General features: G+C 42.3%; 1 protein-coding gene across 3 annotated transcripts in view; it reads left to right on the top strand.

Annotated features, from left to right (window-relative positions):
- The window catches only part of SERAC1 (serine active site containing 1), a 274,787-nt gene that overhangs the window by 235,772 nt on the left and 16,699 nt on the right, over nucleotides 1-22,316 (top strand). For all 3 annotated transcript variants that reach the window (XM_075862712.1, XM_075862713.1, XM_075862711.1), the window contains one exon: nucleotides 5,065-5,247. In XM_075862712.1, the coding sequence (XP_075718827.1) occupies nucleotides 5,065-5,247 (183 nt within the window). The remainder of the gene's footprint in view (nucleotides 1-5,064; nucleotides 5,248-22,316) is intronic.

Below are 22,316 nucleotides of genomic sequence, written 5' to 3'. Positions count from 1 at the left end.
TGGACTATATAGTCAAAACTAAACGAGAATTCAGGAGACGCATAAGGGATCACTATAATGATATCCTCAACAAAAAAAGACACACCAGTTGCCAGACCTATATGGGCAATGCATGGAGGGAATCCTAAAGCAATAAAATTTCAGGGTATACAATACATTGAACCTAACCCTAGAGGTGGTAACTGGGATAGGGATCTATTACAAATGGAATGTCGCTGGATCCATAGAATTAGATCAGTGACCCCAGAAGGTCTTAATGAAAATTTAAACTATGCCTATTTTCTCTGAGATTGGATAATATAATCTAGTCTTTAAAATATTTGATGTACATCTATAGGATAGACTGATATATGAATAAGTTAGAAATATATATAGGGGTTTTAGGGAGTGGATAAAAGCTGTAGATATAAATACAATATAGGATCTATATAATATACTATAGTATTAATAGTGACGTTATTTTAACGTCAGAATATGCAGTATGCCTATTTTGGCACATGTGAGGTTAAACTGTCCAGCTATATATCATCTTGAATCTAACCTCATAGGAATCTAACCTCTCATACTGTGATTTCCTCTTTATTCTCTGAGACTCCTTACGTTATAAAAGCAATCATGATCTAGGAAAGCTGATAAGCCATATAGGGGTATGGCTGAATCAATCCCCTATACGATATCGTTAATCCAGCCCACTGTGGAGGTAGTTAGGACGCGAGGGTGAAGACGAAGTAGCGCTCCCATCTGATTGGACGTCTGATGATCAAAGAGGCGGAGTCAATACATACACAAAAAGAATGTGTTATCAAACACTCGCTGCCATTGCCACAATATCTGTCATGCTGACTATCTCCCTGACGAGCCAGTAAACCTGGTGAAACGCGTAGGAGCTGGAGCTGTAGTCAGAATTTACTAACTATATTACAGGGACAGGTTCCAGAGACAACGGGGTCGTTCTTTTTAGAACGGGTGCCCGATATGTTGTCAACAGCTAGGAATACATTAAGCTTTAGGGACAGGCAGAATACCATTGTGTAACTCCTATGATCCTGAGCAATCCTGCTGTACACACTATGGAACGGAAACTGAGTATTTGGCAAGCTGAATACTAAGCTGTGTATTTTCTATATGTCATAATAGCACAATTGATACGGTTATTGTTATTCCAATTTATATGGTTAAAAATTTAAAGTTATATTTTATATATTATCCCTTCCTCTGTATATTTATCTACTAACGTAAGCGTGTTGAAAATATCATGTATTACCTGTGTTTGAGGATGTGTGAGATTTGTCCGCTGCCACTGATATGGAATCAATAGAAGGCGTTAACGTGAAATTGAAGATGAGTTTAGTGTAGTCTAATAACAAGAGCTGTTCGTATATGGAGAGGAAAAACAGCATAGGAGAAATTTTAGGAGCATAGGAAATAAACTACACATACTGTTACTCCATGAATTGTGCCCACCAATATAATGAATCGACCTTGAGGATCTATAACTGAATTTGTAACATTGATGGGGAACGAGTTCCTAAATAAAATAGATACACCTCTACACTTGGATTGGAATGTCGAGTGATAAACCCTTTGATATCTGGAATTAAAATACTTGGGGTGAGACATAGAGATGAAATGCGTCACTTGGAGGCAGATATCTGGTTTATGGGTTTCATAGTTAAGAAATGCCTTACGTCTTTTAGTAGGTTAATTGAATCCCCTGACATTGTGAGTTATGACCCTACACATGAGCGCTTCGGGAGGTAAGCAGTAACATGACTTCAGCACCAAGGACATCAGTAAAACCACAAAGTGTGAACAAAGCAGTATGAGTACCTAAGTACATTAGTACAACAGAATCAAAATGGAGCAAAGAACACGTTATCATGCACAGTAGCACAACGTTAGACTTTGCAATCAAGAAAGTCTGTTTGACCTCAAAGGTTTACAAAATCAGGTGGTGTAGCAAACCATGTGTTAAAAAATAAAGTTGAAATACTTGGGTTATACACATTACCTATCAAGCATAAAAAGCAAATATCGGAGCATTAATGAAAACATTCTTATCTTCTCAAAAATCCCTGAGTAAAGGGTACAATATGAATTAGACCGTATTGAAATTACCTGAAGTGATGGTCATACTCATGAAATAACAATATATTACATCAGAAGCCCAATATAATATAAAACAAGAAGTCAACAAACTTAGATTATGATATTTCAAGCAATACTTAGCCATCCTGAAACAACTACAGGACAGCCAGAGTCTTAGCGTGGTGGCCGATTTGTAGTGGTTCTGCCCACCGGCAGACCCTTCCGAGTCCATGTTCTGATCGGACGCTGAGGAAGTGGTGACGGCCTGCCCTCATCCATTGGAGGGATACCCCCAGCTCGTAGAATGGCCTCGCCTTCAGCATACGTTTTTAGCAGGAAGTCCTTTGAATTGATCTGGAACACCAGGGAGAAGGGAAATAATTTATCTGGCCTTTTTGGAGTGCCAGTATGAGGGGCCTGAATTGGCGCCTCTTATCCAGAGTGGTCAGAGCTAGGTCAGCATATATGCTCACAGAAGGATCCAAACCCGGGAGAGTAGATAGTCATCTAGCAGCGGAAAGAATCAGATCTCTGGCCTCAGGGTAATGACGCTTTAGCACCACATCCCGATGGAGATTTGGGTTCCTAGGCTTAGCAAGGGCACGATTAATTCTATCGATGCGGAAAGTCGATGTATCAGCTTGTGGCAGGAGAGCTTTGAACAAAGTGAGAGCCGTTTCGTGTAATGCAGTAATATTTTCAGGGAGACCCCTGATTCTCAAGTTGGCTCGCCTGGACCTATTTTCAAGGTCTTCTACAAAACTTCTTTTAACAGGTATTTTTATTCATTGTGAAGCAATTTATAAAGGGTAACTGAGCTTGTTTATAACATTGTTCTATGAGAACACTCATACAAATAATGTTTTTTTAGAAAGCACATAACCGTTTTTAAAAATACAATTTACAATTCTAAATGCCTTCATGCAACTCTGAATTAGAGTGAATTCAAAAAAATATCACATGAAAATGTGTCATAAATATATAAACTCTTATGCAAAAAAAATAAAAACTGTAAGGCCTCATTCCTATCGTGTTTATGTCCTAGCGTGTATGTCAGGAAAGCTCAAGCTAAACGTGTCCATAGGGCTCCATTAGCCTGACAGAAGCCAAAAAGGTGCTCTTTTGGCCACCATTGGGCTGGTATATGTCGGTATACCTGTTTTTGTTTTTTTTACTACTAGCGTTGTGTCTAAATCTACATGTACCACAAAACGAAAAGAATGGGTGAATAAATAGCTCTTGCTCTTTTTGGAAGTGCTGCCTCTGTCCATTCTTTGTCTTCTTGATATCCAGGACCGCGGACCAGGTCTTATTGAGGCGTGCGCCCACTTGCAGTCCAGTGCTGTGGAATCTTTTCGTTTTGTGGCATGGGTGAATAAATAGCTCTTGCTCTTTTTGGAAGTGCTGCCTCTGTCCATTCTTTGTCTGTTTAAATCTACATGTATACACACGACATATACATAAATCTAAACCCATCCCTAATTTCCCATTCCCTATTCAAACTCTCCAACCCCTAATCTATAACAATACCACTAATAAAGTGCCTTTACGCAAACAGATCTTTTGTGGAACATTTTGGAACTTTTTGATGCCAACAATCATTGCAAGGAAATGTAATTTCCGACTGACTGTAATCTCTTCTATCAGTCAAAGCATGACCAGAGCTTTTCCTTCTTCTCTGGCGATGATTCTTAGTGTGTAATAGGCGTTGGTAGAGAAGCAATAATGCGGTTTACACCAAAAATTAGGTAAGGACTGGGATAAGGATAGTGTAAAATGTATTTAAATATGTACGTGTGGGTGGTATGAGCGCTTGGTACAATTTATAGTTTATTATAGTATACTTCAGTGTATAGTAGGTAGTTTTGTTTAATGCCTCAAGCATTTAAGTTGTCTAATATGTTTTGTGAAACTATGCTTAAAGGGGTATTACCATGTGAGACATTAAAGGACTATCCATAGGATTGCTTGCTTAGCTATTTCTGTAACTCCCATGGAAATTAATTGAGAGGACTGCGCACCCCTGCATTTACTCTCTACCCGGATGTTCCCATTCTCCCACCTGGACCTGCACTTACCGGACACTTATGGCATATCCTGCATATCTCAATAGAATATAAAGATAACTACCATGAATAGTAAAAAATATAAATTTTTTTCTTCAGAGTTTGGTTGTCTCTATTTTCCCTCATGGTATGCTGTCACCTTTACCTGACTGCTGTTTCTCCTTATGTATGATCCTTTATTTTTGTCGCATTTATTATTGTAATACCATGTATCGTTATGTATTAATAAAGATGTATATTTTTTACTATTCATGGTAGTTATCTTTATATTCTATTGGGATGTTATATCCCCTTGCGCTTGTGCGCTTTGTAGGTTGCTTCTGAGTCATATTGGGGATTCTCCTTTTTGCTTTACCCTGTTTTGAGGTTCTTTGTAGGTTTAATATCCTGCATATCTGCCATAAATGTGTCATACAGGAATAACCCTTTAAAGAGGTCACTGTCACAATCTTTCCCCCTTCAAATCAACATAGGTCAGTATGTGGGTCTCGTATACAATGCTGGGTGTTACCTCTGACCACCTCTGGGGTGTTATTTCCTGCTGTTAATCATTGGTTGCTTATTTTGCCATGTGATAAGTTAAAAACTGCTCCTGACAGGTATAGTGGGAGTGCTCACTGCTTGGGATTCCTAAAATTTCTCATTTACACAGGCAACAGGAGAGGTTTTAAGGCTCTGTTCTATTCTATAGAGTAAATTATAAAATGAAAAAGACTACCCCTAGCATTGTTTACAGGTCTTGTTCAATAAACTTTGTTAATTTAACGGGGAAATGGTGACCTGTCACTTGGGTTTATGGCTAACTTTCTGTGGGTCACTGAGGTTTGACTTTGCTCATTTCTTTATTTGAAAGGATCATCTCTCATGAATGAAATAACACTAAAGGTTGAGTTTTTCCATTTTCCTTTAGGACTTTTAGTGAAAAAGATGTTGGTTAATGCATCAAGGGATAAAGACATGCAAGATTTTGTGAAGAACACAAGAGGGATTGCCTTCTACAGTGTTCCCCACCATGGCTCTCGACTGGCAGAATATTCAGTTAATGCAAGACTGTTACTTTTTCCATCTATAGAGGTTAAGGAGCTTAGCAAAGGTGAGACAGTAGTAACTAAAGTAACTGATCATACAAGAAACATGTAGTCTCCAAAAAATACATGTCTAATGTGACAAATCAGAAGGTCAAATAGTGATTTGGTCACATATATAGTTGAGGCTGAAAGTTTGCATACACAGTCAAAATACATTCACAACTCTGCACATTTCCTGCTACCAAACATTTCCTGTGTTAAAGTGGTAATCCCACGAAACCCACAAATAAAGAAATTGCCTACACCTTGAATCTTGCAATACTAGTATGTTGCCCGCCAAATCACCGTTCAGAGTTTTTCGCCCATTTCACCTACCTCCCTTCTCCACTGTGCACATCAGTAACTGTGAGAGGGCATCACGCCCCACGCGACTCTTCTGCATCTTGTGGTCTGGATCTCTGTAGGTATCCCACTCCCAGTTTCCCCACTCTTTGTAGTAGTGTCCTCCTTCACAGGATGTATGCATGTGCATGGTTATTCAGTACTTGATGGAAAAAAATGTTAGAACACACTGCTGACTGGCGCACACGGAGCCAATGAAATCAATTCTCACCGCTATTCTCTGCTTGCCAGTTTAGGAGAATGCTCCGATTCTCAGCTGACAAGTGTAGAAAAGCAATAAGAGAACACTGGGCTGCAGAGAGCTGGGGGGGGGGAGAAAGAGGTAGCTACTGCACGTGCGTGTCCACTCCACCGCAGGCAAATACAGATGATGGATGAAGATTTCAGGCACCACAAAATTTATAGGGGGCGCTACCACTAACGCCAATGTAAGTTCGATTTTAACATAAGTATTATTTGTTTATAATGTACATTGGAAATATACTTTATTTTAAATGGGAAATTTAACCCCTTTAAGAAAGTTAGGGTATGTGCTTTATTTTCATATGAAATACCTTCAAAAGAATACATAAGAAACGAATTTAGGTCATGTTTTATTTGCTATGTCAGTTTGTCAATGGGGCAAAAGCTTATATACACTTTGTAAGTATTTGCCTTTTCCTTTTAACCCTTCATCAGTCATACGGCTATATACGTTCCAACTTCCATTGCCCCGCGCAGTCACCTTTATACTTGTTTGGAGCATGGAACAGCGATGCTTCAGTGTGAACAGCACTACACCTTCCTGTCCGCCAGCTCTTTCCCCAAGTGCTAGTACCACTCCTTCTTGATTTCATCAATCCCCCATGTGTTTGATCACCGTCAGGGGGCTTAGAATACAGCACTGCACACAATGACACAGCGCTGTACCTGTCTGTCCCCCGGCAACAGTGATGTAAGGCGCTTTCAAGTATGGATTCCCCGACCAGAGCCTCGCAAGCGCACTGGCCGTGGACTTCAGTCTTGGGAAAACCCTTGAAATCACTGTCCATATATAGGGAGTGACGTTAGGGGATTTTTAACGTGAGAATCCCAAGCCAGAGAATCGGCAACACTCTTGCCAGGGATTCCGCTCCTAGATGGAGCCCCTGACATCACTGTCCATATATGGACAGTGTCGTTAATGGCTTTGTAATGTGAGAATCCCCAGTCAGAGCGTCAGCAACGCTCTGGCTCGGTATTCCGCTCCTAGAGGGAGCCCCTAGTGGCACGATCTACAGGGGGATGGCGCTATCTATGTCGGCACTCTGGTGTTTTCAGAGGTTTGGGTAAAAAAAAAAACCCTGATGAATGAAATTCATCCATATTTTTAACAGCCTTGAAAAACAGATGGGAAGCGGATGACCAACGGCCGAGTAAAACGTTCAGACGGCTGGGAAATGGATGAACATTTGGAAACACACTGATGTAAAACGGCCATGAACACTCACAATTAATCTGTTTTTAATGGACATTTTTTTCACGGTCATGTGAATATACCCTTAGGCCCCATGCACACAACCGTTGTGTGCCAGCCAGGTCCCGTCTGCGATCCGTGTAAAGAAAGGGCATGTCCTATCTTTCCATGGATTGGAGAGTCCGGTCTGTTTTCACTGACCCGATTCACCAGCTAAAGTTAATGGGTCCGTGAAAACTATCGGGTGCCACTGAAAAACGGCCCGAGTGGCACTCGGTCATGTGCAACTGCACTTAGCCTTCACGCTCGCCTAACAGCAATCCAGGCTGACGGAGAGAGAAGATGACTAATTGTCACAAAGCTGCAACAGTGTATATATATCTGCATGGCATCACTTACTCGGTTTCTACAAATACATATTTAAATATACAGTTTGCGAGAAGGTGTTTTTGATCAACCCCTTCCCGACATTTGTCGTAAGTATACGTCATGGAAAGCCAGTGCTTACTGCAAAATGTCGTATACTTACAACAAATGCATGGTATCGGCTCAGAAGCGGAGTCGGTTCCATCATCCCTGGATGTCAGCTGTATCTTGCAGCTGACATCCTGCTGTAATGGCGGGGACCAAATTTCACTTCGATCCCGCCATTAACCCCTGAAAGGCTTCTGTAGCCGCCGGCAAGATGGCACCGTCTCATGAGATTAGCCGGCGTCATCAGCGGTGGATGTCAGCTGTATGTTACAGCTGACATCCACCTGTAACGGCAGGAACCGGAGCTAGCTCCGATCCCTGCCATTAACCCCTCAGATGCATCGATTGGATGCGATCACTGCATCTTTGTGGTTGTTAGCAGATCGGCAGCTTTGCCCTGCAATCGCACGACTGCCGACTGCTATTATGGCAACAGGAGACCTAACAATGGCCTCCTGTCTGCCATTACGGAAGCCAATTAAGCCCCGCCCGGAGACTGCTGGAACTTCAAGTCCCTTAGTGGGAACAAAGAAAAGTGAAACTTTTATTATATTTTTTACAAGTAATAAAATAAAACATAATCGCACTTTTTCCCTTATCAAGTCCTTTTATTATTGAAAAAAATAAACCATACATATTTGGTATCGCCGCAGCCGTAACGACCTAAACTATAAAAATATTATGCTATTTATTCCACACGGTGAATGGCGTAAAAAACAATGCGGGAATTTCTGTTTTTTGGTCACTTTGCCCTACAAAAATTTAAATAAGTGATCAAAAAGTCGCATGTATCCAAAAATGGTACCTTACGAACTATAGCTCGTCTCGCAAAAAACAAGCCCCCATACAGCTCCGTCAATGAAAATATTAAAAAGTTATGGTTTTCACAACATTGCGACAGAGAAAATACATTCTTTTTACAAAAGTAATTTTATTGTGCAAAAAGTTGTAAAACATAAAAAAGTGCTATAAATTAGGTATCGCCGGAATCGTACTGACCCTCAGAATAAAGTTAACATGTAGTTTATAACGCATGGTCAACACTGTATAAAAAACCCCTTAAAAAAACTATGCCAGATTTGCGTTTTTTTTGTTAACTTGCCTCTCAAAAAATAGGATAAAAAGTGATTTAAAAAATCGCATGTACCCCAAAATGGTACCAATAATAACTACAGCTCGTCACGCAAAAAGACCACTACGTTTATGAAAAATAAAATTAGTTAAGGCTCCAATAAGTCAGGAAATAAAAATCTGCAGTTGTGCAGATCTGAAGGGAACATTTAGTCTGTTTCAAGAGGCGATTTATCGGGGCCATAAAATTAGGGAACCAGGTAGGGGAGGGCCCAAACATATCTGGTAGAAGCCAGGGACTCCGTATTATACCAGGTCAACACTTCCCAGCAAAATTCCCCAAATTGCAAAGGTGCGAAGTGTGGACCAAAAGGGAGATAAGTAAAGACACCATTTATGAGTGCGACACCGGCCTGTGCAGAAAGGATTTCTTCACAGCGTAACACATATCTATGGATTATTTTATTGTTTACCCCATTATTATACCACCTGACTATGCCCCTGATGTACTCTGCCCAGCTTACATCTACCCCCACATTATAAACTGAAATACCGGTAATACTCAAACAAAACTACTACCAAGCAAAATCTACACTTCAAAAGCCAAATGGCGCTCCCTCCCTTCTGAGCCCTACAGTGTGCCCAAACAGCAGTTTACTTCCACATATATGGCACCGCCATACCCGGGAGAACCCTTTTAACAATTTTTTGGGTGTGTCTCTCCAGTGGCATAAGCTGGGCACGACATATTTGCCACTGAATTGGCATATCTGGGTAAAAATTAAAATTTTTACTTTGCACCATCCGCAGCGTATTCATTTATGGAAAAGACCTGTGGGGTAAAAATGCTCATTACAACCCTTAATAAATGCCTTGAGGGGTGTCGTTTCTAAAATGGGGTCACTTCTCAGGGGTTCCTTTTATTACTTCACATCAGAGCCCTGCAATTGTGAACCAGTACTTTATATGCCGCCAAATTAGGCCTCAATTTCGCATTTTACTCTTTCACTCCTGAGCCCTGTTGAATGTCCAGGCAAAAGATTAGTGCCCTATGTAGGGTGATTCTAAAACCGGGAAACACTGCATAATAATTAGAGACCTGTCTTGTTACTGTGGCACAAGCTGGGCACCACATATTGGCATATCTATTGAAAAATCCCATTTTCACTCTGCAATATCGAGAGCACACTAATTTATGCAAAACACCTGCGGGGTTAACATGCTCTCTACACCCCCTAGGTCAGGGGTCTCAAACTCGGCCGGGTAAGTGGGCCGCATATAGAAAAAAATGGAAGTTGACGGGCCGCATTACTTTCAAATTTGATACAATGCAAAATTATTGTTAATCAATTAGTTATTTGAACTACTATAACACTATATTACTAGAATAATAACACTACAATACTATAATAATAGCGCTAGGTTTAAAATTTGAGATATTTCTCCACGTGCTTATTTCAACAATCCAGCTTTCCAGTTTAAGTGTCGCTAAATGCAGTCTGGCGGCTCAGTTAGCACACATGTAAAGATTGGGCAGCCCCTTTTTAGATAGTGCCGCAGTGCCCTCTGTGGATGCTGCAGCAGTGCCCTCTGTGGATGCTGCCACAGTGCCCTCTGTGGATAAAGCAACACACCCCTAGATAAAGCCACAGTGTCCTCTGTAGATAAGGCCACAGTGCCCTCTGTGGATAAGGCCACAGTGCCCTCTGTAGATAAGGCCACAGTGCCCTCTGTAGATAAGGCCACAGTGCCCTCTGTAGATGAGGCCACAGTGCCCTCTGTAGATAAGGCCACAGTGCCCTCTGTAGATAATGCAACACACCCCTAGATAATGCCAGTGTCCTCTTCAGATACTGTCACACACCCACTTGTAGATAACGCCACAGTGCCCTCTGCAGAGGCTGCCACAGTGCCCTCTGTAGAGGCTGCCACAGTGCCCTCTGTAGAGGCTGCCAAAGTGCCCTCTGTAGAGGCTGCCCCAGTGCCCTCTGTAGAGGCTGCCCCAGTGCCCTCTGTAGAGACTGCCCCAGTGCCCTCTGTAGAGGCTGCCCCAGTGCCCTCTGTAGAGGCTGCCCCAGTGCCCTCTGTAGAGGCTGCCCCAGTGATGTCAGGGGCTTGCCCAGAGCTGGAGTCCCAGGCAGAGCGCTTGTAGGCTCTTCCTGGGACTCCAGCTGTGCTCCTGACATCACTGGGACTCCTTCTCTGGGGAAGCCCCTGACATCATTGTCGATGTATGGACAGCGATGTCAGAGGCTTCCCCAGAGTCCCGGAGTAGAGCCGATAATAGCGCTCTGTCCGGTACTCCGCTCTGGGGAAGACCCTGACACACTGTCCATATATGGGCAGCGATGTCAGGGAATTCCACAGAGTCCCGGAGCAAAGCCGACACCAGCGCTCTGCTGGGGACTCCGGCTCTGGGGAAGCCCCAGACATCGCTGTTCATATGTAGACAGCGATGTCAGGGAATTCCAGAGTCCAGGAGCAGAGCCGACACCAGCGCTCTGCTCCGCTCTGGGCAAGACCCTGACACACTGTCCATATATGGGCAGCGATGTCAGGGAATTCCACAGAGTCCCGGAGCAGAGCCGACACCAGCGCTCTGCTCGGGACTCCGGCTCTGGGGAAGCCCCAGACATCGCTGTTCATATGTGGACAGCGATGTCAGGGAATTCCAGAGTCCAGGAGCAGAGCCGACACCAGCGCTCTGCTCCGCTCTGGGCAAGACCCTGACACACTGTCCATATATGGGCAGCGATGTCAGGTAATTCCACAGAGTCCCGGAGCAGAGCCGACACCAGCGCTCTGCTCGGGACTCCGGCTCTGGGGAAGCACCAGACATCGCTGTTCATATGTGGACAGCGATGTCAGGGAATTCCACAGAGTCCAGGAGCAGAGCCGACACCAGCGCTCTGCTCCGCTCTGAGCAAGACCCTGACACACTGTCCATATATGGGCAGCGATGTCAGGGAATTCCACAGAGTCCCGGAGCAGAGCCGACACCAGCGCTCTGCTCGGGACTCCGGCTCTGGGGAAGCCCCAGACATCGCTGTTCATATGTGGACAGCGATGTCAGGGAATTCCAGAGTCCAGGAGCAGAGCCGACACCAGCGCTCTGCTCCGCTCTGGGCAAGACCCTGACACACTGTCCATATATGGGCAGCGATGTCAGGGAATTCCACAGAGTCCTGGAGCAGAGCCGACACCAGCGCTCTGCTCAGGACTCCGGCTCTGGGGAAGCCCCAGACATCGCTGTTCATATGTGTACAGCGATGTCAGGGAATTCCAGAGTCTCAGAGCAGAGCCGATACTAGCTCTGTGTCCCGCGGGCCGCAGATGACAGCCCCAGGGGCCGCATGCGGCCCGCGTGCTTGAGACCCCTGCCCTAGGTGAATACCTTGAGGGGTGCAGTTTCCAAAATGGGTTCACTTTTGGGGGCTTTCCACTGTTTTGGTCCCACAGGGGTTTTGCAAATGCGACATAGCGACCAGAAACCAATCCAGCAAAATTTGTACTCCGAAAGCCAAATGGCGCTCCTTCCCTTCTGAGCCCTGCCGTGTACCCAAAAATTAGTTTATGACCACATATGGGGTATTGCCATACTCTGAAGAAATTGCTTTACAAATGTTTGGTTCTTTTTTTCCTTTATTTGTTGAGAAAATGAAGAATTTTGAGCTAAAGCTACGTCTTATTGGAAAAAAAATGTAATTTTTATTTTCACTGCCCAATTCTAAAATCTATGAAACACCTGTGTAGTCAAAATGCCCACTACACCCCTAGATTAATTTCTCAAGGGGTGTAGTATGACAAATTGAGTCCCTTTTGGGGAGTTTCCAGTCTACTGGTACCTTAGGGGCTTTGCAAAAGCAACATAGTGTCAAGAAACCAATCAATCAAAATCTGTGCTCCAAAATCCAAATGGCGCTACTTCACTTCTGATCTTTGTTGTGTGCCCAAACAGCAGTTTATTACCACATATGGGGTATTGCCGTACTCTGGAGAAATTGCTTTACAAATGTTGGGTTCTTTTTTCCCTTTATTTATTGAGAAAATGAAAAATTTTGATCTAAAGCTAAAGAAGAAAAAGGATTGTTTTTATTTTCACTGCCCAATTCTGATAAATTCTATGGAACACCTGTGGGGTCAAAATGCTCACTACACCCCTACGTGAATTCCTCAAGGGGTGTACTTTCCTAAATGGAGTCACCTTTTGGGTGTTTTCACTGTTTTGGTCCCTCAGGGGCTTTGCAAATGCGACCTGGCCTCCGCAAACCATTCCTGCTAAATTTGAGCTCCAAAAGCCAAATGGCGCTCTTTCCCTTCTAAGCCCTGCCGTGTGTCCAAACAGCCGTCTTATGACCACATGTGGGGTATTGTTTTACTCAGGAGAATTTACTTTAAAAATGTTGTGGTGCTTTTTCTCCTTTGGTCCTTGTGAAAATGAGAAAAAATGAGCTAAACCTACATTTTCTTTGAAAGAATGTAGATTTTCATTTTTACGGCCTACTTCCAATGATTTCTGCAAAAAAACTGCTGGTTTAAAATGCTAACTATACCCCTAGATAATTTCCTTAAGGGTGTAGTTTCCAAAATGGGGCCACTTGTGGGGGGTTTTCACTGTTTTGGTTCCTTAGGGGCTTTGCAAATGCAATATGGCCTCCGCAAACCATTCCTGCTAAATTTGAGCTGCAAAAGCCAAATAGCGCTCTTTCCCTTCTAAGCCCTGTCGTGTGTCCAAACAGCCGTCTATGACCACATGTGGGGTATTGTTTTACTCAGGAGAATTCACTTTAAAAATGTTGTGGTGCTTTTTCTTTATTTGGTCCTTGTGAAAATGAGAAAAAATTAGCTAAACCTACATTTTCTTTGAAAAAATGTAGAATTCCATTTTAACGGCCTAATTCCAATAATTTATGCAATAAACCTGTGTGGTCAAGATGCTCACTATACCCCCAGATAATTTCCTTAAGGGGTGTAGTTTCCAAAATGAGGTCAGTTTTGGGGGATTTCCACTGTTTTGGCAAATCAAGAGCTCTTCAAACCCGACATGGTGCCTAAAATATATTCTAATAAAAAGGAGGCCCAAAATCCTCTAGGTGCTCCATTGTTTCTGAGGCCGGTGCTTCAGTCTATTAGCACGCTAGGGCCACATGTGGGATATTTCCTAAAAATACAGAACCTGGGCAATAAATATTGGGTTGCATTTCTCTGGTAAAACTTTGTGTTACGAATTTTTTTTATTAAAAATGTCTCCAACAAGAAAAAAATGAAATTTTTAAATTTCACCTCTACTTTGGTTTAATTCCTGTGAAACTTCTAAAGGATTAAGAAACTTTCTAAATGCTGTTTTGAATACTTTGAGGGGTGAAGTTTTCAAAATGCGGTGACTTTTTGGGGATTTCTAATATATACGTCCGAAAAATCCACTTCACAACTGAACTGGGCCCTGCAAAAATACCCTTTTGAAATTTTCTTGAAAATGTGAGAAATTTCTGCTAAAGTTCTAAGCCTTGTAACGTCCTAGAAAAATAAAAGGATGTTCAAAAAATGATAAAAACAATGTAGACATATGGGGGATGTTAATTAGCGACTATTTTGTGTGGTATAACTGCCTGTCTTACAAGCAGATACATTTAACCCCTTAATGACCAAGCTAGTTTGAACCTTAATGACCAAGCCAGATTTGTCAAACCTGGTATGTCTGACTTTAAGGCTGGGTTCACACGACCTATTTTCAGACGTAAACGAGGCGTATTATGCCTCGTTTTACGTCTGAAAATAGGGCTACAATACGTCGGCAAACATCTGCCCATTCATTTGAATGGGTTTGCCGACGTACTGTGCAGACAACCTGTCATTTATGCGTCGTCGCTTGACAGCTGTCAAACGACGACGCGTAAAAATACAGCCTCGTCAAAAGAAGTGCAGGACACTTCTTTCAGACGTAATTTGAGCCGTTCTTCATTGAACTCCATGAAGCACAGCTCAAAATTTACGGCTGTCAGAGAAGCCTCGCAAAATGCGAGGAGGAGCATTTACGTCTGAAACGAGGCAGCTGTTTTCTCCTGAAAACAGTCTGTCATTTCAGACGTAAAAGCCTGCTACCGTGTGCACATACCCTAATAGAGAAAACAGATAAAAACAAGGGGACATATACAAAAACACAGAGAAAGGCCATACTTACAAATGGACACAGCCAGGTCAGAAACGCTGATGAAGGAGAGTGAGCAGGTGCTTTAAATAATAATAGCCACTCCCACTGGTCTTGAGGGGAGTGGTGTGTGTGGTGCATGGGATGTGTAGTAAGAAATAATAAATGAATAGTGTGTGCAAGTGTAATACTATAAGTGAAATATAGGGGGCAGTACTGAGTGAAGTGCCTCAATAGAAATAAATGGATAATGGGGTGCAAGTGTGTGAAGCATGGAGGGATAGTGTGTACGTCATGAGGCACAACGTGTATAGCCAGGTAGAAGCCTATTTGTGATGCCTTGATAGTTCATAGAGCGGGCTACCCTGCTTGCTATGCCAAACAACAACACACCATGCTCTCCCAGCATCAAAGACCCGGCTGTGTCCAAGAGAAGCGAATATACGTAATAATGAAAAATACCTGGGGTATTAGTGATCATTTTGGCCAAAAGGACGCAAGCTCGCAATCCACGACAAGGATCCCCAGACTTGCCAGTCCCTAACTGGGAGAATAACTCTAATAGAGAATAACTCTGCGAAAGTTTTGAATATCCAAGTAATTCTGACATAGTTTTTTCGTAACATCATGTACTTTATTTTAGTGGTAAAAGTAGGCTGATACAATTTGCGGAAATTAATTAAAAAATAGAAAAATTGAAGACATTTTGTAAAAATTAACATTTTCCTCTATTTTTAACTGCAATATGTCACATGTACACACATACTGTACAATTTTTTTAATTAAATATTTATTTCCATCTCTTTACTCTATTTTGGCAGCACTTTTGAAAAAATAAAATACATTTTCAGCAATTTAGAGGACTTTAACATTTTATAATTTTATACATTTTGAAGTACATTTTGTTTTCCTGCACCAAGCCAGGTTTTCAGAGGCTCATAGGTCTCAGAATGATGGAAACCCCCACAAATTGAGCTGCCAAAACGATAGAAACTCCCCATAAATTAGCCCATTTAGAAAACTAGACCCCTTAACGTATTTATCTAAGGGTATAGTAAGTATTTTGACAAAACATTTTTTTGCTAAATTTAATACATAGCAGGTGAAAAATTATATATATTACTTTTTTCATAAAAGTATCAGTTTGAAGACCGATTTCTTTGTAAAGCGAACATGAAAATGAAGAAACACACCACAAAATCTATCACCCTGTTTCTCCTGTTTTCAAAAATACTCCCATTGTTGCCCCAATCTGCTTATCAGACGTGTGGCTGGGCCAAAATGAGAGGGAGCACCCTTTGGCTTTCAGGGCACAATTGAAAAAAAACACACCCAGAAATGACCCCATTTTAAAAACTGAACCCCTAAAGGTATTCATCTAGTGCTGTAGTGAGCAGGTGGACCAAAAATTTTTTAACCCCTTCCCGCTCCTTGACGTACTATTACGTCATGGCAGCTGTATCGTTCGCGCTCCATGCCGTAATAGTACGTCTCGGGAGTAACGGCCGTTTCGGCCGTCCTCCCGACACATACAGGAGCTGTGACGCTGCTGTCTTGTTCAGCAGCTGTCACAGCTCCTACAGCGGGGACCGATCGCTGTGTCCCCGCTGATTAACCCCTTAAAAGCCGCGTTCTATAGAGATCGCGGCTTTTTAGGGGTTAAGCTGCCATCGCCGGCCTGCTACGCGATAGCGGCCGGCGATGGTGACTATGGCAACCGGACACCAAACAATGGCGTCCGGCTATGCCATAGACGGAAGCCTAGTGGGTCCTGACAACGTCAGGACCCACTATGCTTGCTGTCAGTGAGTAGCTGACCGTTCTAATACACTGCACTACGCATGTAGTGCAGTGTATTAGAATAGCGATCAGAGCCTCCTGCCCTCATGTCCCCTAGTGGGACAAAGTAATAAAGTGAAAAAAAAGTTAAAAAAAAGATGTGTAAAAATTAGAAAATAAAAGATTTAAAAGTAATAAAAGTAAAAATCCCCCCTTTTCCCATATCAGTCCTTTATTATTAATAAAAATATATAAACAAACAAATAAACTATACATAATTGGTATCGCCGCGTCCGTAACGGCCTGAACTACAAAATTATTTCATTATTTATCCCGCACGGTGAACGCCGTAAAATAAAATAATAATAAACCGAACCACAATCACAATTCTTTGGTCACTTCACCTCCCAAAAAATGGAATAAAAAGAGATCAAAAAGTCGCATGCACCTAAAAATGGTACTGATCAAAACTACAGTTCGTTACGCAAAAAATAAGTCCTCGCACGGCTTTATTGATTGAAAAATAAAAACGTTATGGCTCTTAGAATAAGGTAACACAAAAAGTGAATGATTGTTTACAAAACGTATTTTATTGTGCAAACGCCATAAGACATAAAAAAAACTATAAACATCTGGTATCGCCGTAATCGTATCGCCACGCAGAATAAAGTGAATATGTCATTTATAGCGCACGGTGAACGCTGTAAAAAAAAAAGTATACAAAAACAATAGTAGAATTGCTGTTTTTTAGTCACCACGCCACCAAAAAATAGAATAAAAACTGATCAAAAAGCCGCATGCACCCCAAGAAAACTACAATGGATTCCTCAAGGGGTCTAGTTTCCAAATTGGGGTCACTTTTGGGGGGTTCCCAATGTTTTGGCACCACAAGACCTCTTCAAACCGGACATGGCGCCTAATAAAAAAGAGGCCTCAAAATCCACTGGGTGCTCCTTTGCTTCGGAGGCCGGTGCTTCAGTCCATTACCGCCCAAGGGCCACATGTGGGATATTTCTCTAAACTGCAGAATCTGGGCAATACGTATTAAGTTGCGTTTCACTGATAAATCCTTTTGTGTTATAAAAAAAATGGTATAAAGAGGATTTTCTGACAAAAAAAAAATGTAAATTTCACCTCTACTTTGCTCTAAATTTTTGTGAAACACCTAAAGGGTTCATAAACTTTCTACATGCTGTTGTGAATACTTTGAGGGGTCTAGTTTCTAAAATGGGGTATTTCATAGGGGTTTCTAATATATGGGCCCCTCAAAGCAACTTCAGAACTGAACTGGAACCTAAAAAAATTAATAAATGAGGCAATACTTCGCTTCTTACATTATACTGATAATGAGCCGTGCCCACCCCGAGATTACCCCAGTTTTGACCGTTTGTCTAAACGGAGACCCCTATTAGACCGTTCCAGTGCCCGGTTTTCCCAAGCATACACCCCCGAGAAGTGTATTTCTATTGATGAGTCCCTGGTACATTTTAAAGGGAGGGTTCAATTCCGCGAGTACCTGCCGGGTAAGAGGGCAAGGTATGGCGTGAAGATGTATAAGCTGTGCGAGAGTGCATCAGGGTATACCTACAGGTTTAGGATATATGAAGGAAAGGCCACCCCCAAACCAGACTGCATCCTGGACTACAATAGGTACATGGGAGGGATGGACTTGTAAGATCAAGCCCTGAAGCCCTACAGCACCATGCGGTGTGGTATAAGAAGCTGGCCGGGCACATCATACAGATGGCTTTGTACAATGCGTACGTGCTACGTCGATGTGCAGGCCAGACGGGAACTTTCCTGGAATTTCAAGAGGTGATTATCAAGAACCTAATCTTTAGGGACCAAGAAGGGGGGGCACCCAGTACTTCTGGAAGCGAGCCCACACGCATCGTACCAGGGCAACACTTTCCAGGGGAAGTTCCCCAAACTGGCAAGAAGGGAAAAAGTCAAAAGAGGTGCAAAGTCTGCTATAAGAGGGGGATAATGGATGACACAATATATCAATGTGACACGTGTCCCGAATAACCAGAGCTTTGTATGAAAGTGTTTTAAAATTTATCATACATCCCTTGGTTTATAATTTACCCCAATTTTACTTACCCTGATGCACTCCGCACAGCTTATCCCCCCTCGTCTTTCCCCTCTGGGCCCTGCTGTGTGTCCAGGCAGCTGATAACAGCCACATGTAGGGTATTGCCATACCCGGGAGAACCCACATTACAGTTTATGGGGTGTAGGTCTCCGGTCAAAATGGTCACTACACCTCTAGATGAATGCCTTAAGGGTGTAGTTTTTAAAACGGGGTCACTTCTTGCGGGTTTCAACTGTACTGGTACCTCAGGGGCTTCTGCATACATGACTTCGCACTAGAAAATCCCGAGTAGGCCAAATGGTGGTCCTTTCCTTCTGAGCCCTCCCATGGGCCCAAACGGCAGTTTATCACAACAAATGGGGTATTGCGGCCCTCAGAACAAACAGAATGGGGTATTTTGTTTCTTGTGAAAATAAGAAATTTTCAGTCAAAACTACATATTATTTGACAAAAATAATTTTGTTTTCATTCCCAGCCCAATTCAAATAAGTTCTGTGAAGAAACTATGGGGTCTAAATGGTCACATTACCCATAAATGAATTCCTTGAGGGGTGTAGTTTCCAAAATGGGGTCACTTCTGGTGGGTTTCCATTGCTTTGATACCTCTGGGGCTCTGCAAATGCGACATGGCACACGAAAACCAAACCAGCAAAATCTGTACTCCAAAGAACACACAGCGCTCCTTCCCTTCTGAGGCCTCCCATGGGCCCAAACGGCAGTTTATTGCCACAAATGGGGTATTGATGCACTCAGGAGAAATTGGGCAACAAAATTGAGTATTTTGTTCCCTGTGAAAATAAGAAATTTAGGTAAAAAATTACATCTTATTGGAAAAAATGACATTTTTTTAATGTCACAGCCCAATTGAAATAGGTGCTGTGAAAAAACTGTGCGGTCAAAATGCTAACAACAACCATAAATGAATTCCTTGAGGGGTGTAGTTTCCAAAATGGGGTCACTTTTGGTGGGTTTCCATTGCTTTGATACCTCTGAGGCTCTGCAAATGCGACATGGCACCCGAAAACCAATCCAACAAAATCTGGACTTCCACAAACATATAGCGCTCCTTTCCGTCTGAGCCCTCCCATGGGCCCAAACGGCAGTTTATCACCACAAATGGGGTACTGCCACACTAAGGACAAATTGGGCAACAAAATGGGGTATTTTGTTACCTGTGAAAATAAGAAATTTTGATCACAAATGACATTTTATTGGAAAAAATGACATTTTTTTCATTTCAGAGCCCAATTCAAATACGTGCTGTGAAAAAAATGTGCTGTCAAAATGGTAACAACAACCCTAAATGAATTCCTTGAGGGGTGTAGTTTACAAAATGGGGTCACTATTGGGGGATTCCTACTGTTTTGACACCTCAACACCTCTTCAAACCTGGCATGCTGCCTAAAATATATTCTAATAAAAAAGAGGACTCAAAATGCACTAGGTGCTTCTTTGCTTCTAGGGCTTGTCTTTTAGTCCACGAGCGCAGTAGGGCCACATGTGGGACATTTCTAAAAACGGCAGAATCTGGACAATACATATATAGTAGTGTTTCTCTGGTAAAACCTTCTTTGTTACAGAAAAAAAAATGAATAAAATTGAAATTCAGCAAGAAAAATGAAATTTGCAAATTTCACCTCCACTTTGCTTTAATTCCTGTGAAATGCCTGAAGAGTTAAAAAACTTTATAACTGCTGTTTTGAATACTTTGAGGGGTCTAGTTTTTAAAATGGGGTGTTTTATCAGGGTTTCTAATACATAGGCCCCACAAAGCCACTTCAGAACTCAAGAGGTACCTTAAAAAAAAGGCTTTTGAAATTTTCTTAAAAATATGAGAAATTGCTGTTTATGTTCTAAGCCTTGTAACGTCCAAGAAAAATAAAAGAATGTTCAAAAAACGATGCCAATCTAAAGTAGACATATGGGAAATGTGAACTAGTAACTATTTTGGGTGGTATAACCGTCTGTTTTACAAGCAGATGCATTTAAATTCTGAAAAATGCAATTTTTTCAAAAATTTCTCTAAATTTTGCAATTTTTCACCAATAAACACTGAATATATCGACCAAATTTTACCACGAACATGAAGCCCAATGTGTCACGAGAAAACAGTCTCAGAATCGCTTGGGTAGGTTTAAGCATTCCGACGTTATTACCACATAAAGTGAAATATGTCAGATTTGAAAAATGGGCTCTGAGCCTTAAAGGGAATGTGTTGCCAGAAAAACATGTTTTTTTAAAAAAAATTAAACATTTAGTGTGTGGGTGATTAAACATTGTTCAAATTTTTTTTATTTTTTTGCACGAGTCCAGGAAATATTATAAATTATTTCTAATTTATAATACTACCCATTTTTGGTCACTAGATGGAGCTGTTCCCAAAATTGCAGCATTGCAACGTTGGGTTAAAAGCCCTCGCTCTAGTGAGCTCTCAGCATCCCCCCCTCCTTTATCCTGGCTAGTGCCGGGATAAACGAGGGGTTTGAAAGGTTTAACCTCCTACACTGTGTGTCGCCATTTTTTGAGGTAACCCACAGTGTAGTAGGTTTACATACAGTAGTAAACACACACAAACACTAACATACATTGAAATCTCTTACCTGCTCCTGCCGCCGCGGCTCCCTCCGGCCCGTCCGCTCCCTTTGCTGCCGCTGTTCCATGTGCACAAGTCCGGAAGCCGCGACCGGAAGTAGTAATATTACTGTCCGGCCGCGACTTCCGGTCCACAGGAAAATGGCGCCGGACGGCGCCAATTTCGAATAGGACTGTGTGGGAGCGGCGCATGCGCAGTTCCCACACAGACGCCGTACACGGCAGTCAATGGGACGGGAGCCGTTCACAGTCCCTATGGGACTGTGGCTGCCGTATTCCATGTCTGTGTGTGTCGTTAATCGACACACACAGAAATGGAACAAAAAATGGCAGCCCCCATAGGGAAGAAAAAGTGTAAAAATAAGAAACAGTAAAACACAAACACACAAATGAAAATAAACGTTTATATTAAGGCACTAACATCTTTAACATATAAAAAAATTATTTGTGATGACACTGTTCCTTTAAGGCCAAAACTAGGCTGCGTCCTTAAGGGGTTAAAGGAGAAAATAATGGGTACTATTTCAGACACTATGGGTATATAATGTTTTCTTCAAATTCTTATTACGTTTCCAGATAAAATAGAGGAGATGTGGTAGAAGGTTACTTTGTTAGAAATATGCCACATTAATAAATTTGTGCGGCATACAAAAGAGAAGTGAAGCCATGTATTCATAATGGATGCATGTTGCTATAGACGTATTCAGCAAGACTATGGTCTTGCTGAAGAAGCAGTTGTCCCGCATCTGTGCCATTATGATGTCATTGTGACCAGAATTCTGTCCTAATATAAAATCAGTCGGGGGGTGTGGCCGGATGTAGAAGGGAGCAGCAGCAAGGAATCCCAGCTCTGTACATGAGGTGACTAAAACGGCTAAAAGCAGGCACGTAACTGACGAAAAAATCCTCCTGCAGCACACCGCTACCTAGCTGACAACCCATGGTACCTGCTGACATGACTAGGACGAGAAGGAAGCCCTGCAAAACTCACCTCTTTCTTTGCCAGCATAGCACTGAGCCAAGATGGTGCCGGACCGCATGGTGTCTCAGCCTCCTCGCGGCGGGCGCGCAGCCCACAGTCATCTCCTCGTTCTGACATGGTCGGAAAATCGAGGATCTCCAACCCGGCCCTACAGCA

This window comes from Rhinoderma darwinii, chromosome 4 (assembly GCF_050947455.1).
Source record: "Rhinoderma darwinii isolate aRhiDar2 chromosome 4, aRhiDar2.hap1, whole genome shotgun sequence".
Taxonomy (NCBI): domain Eukaryota; kingdom Metazoa; phylum Chordata; class Amphibia; order Anura; family Rhinodermatidae; genus Rhinoderma; species Rhinoderma darwinii.
This window is presented reverse-complemented; position numbering and strand designations above follow the sequence as displayed.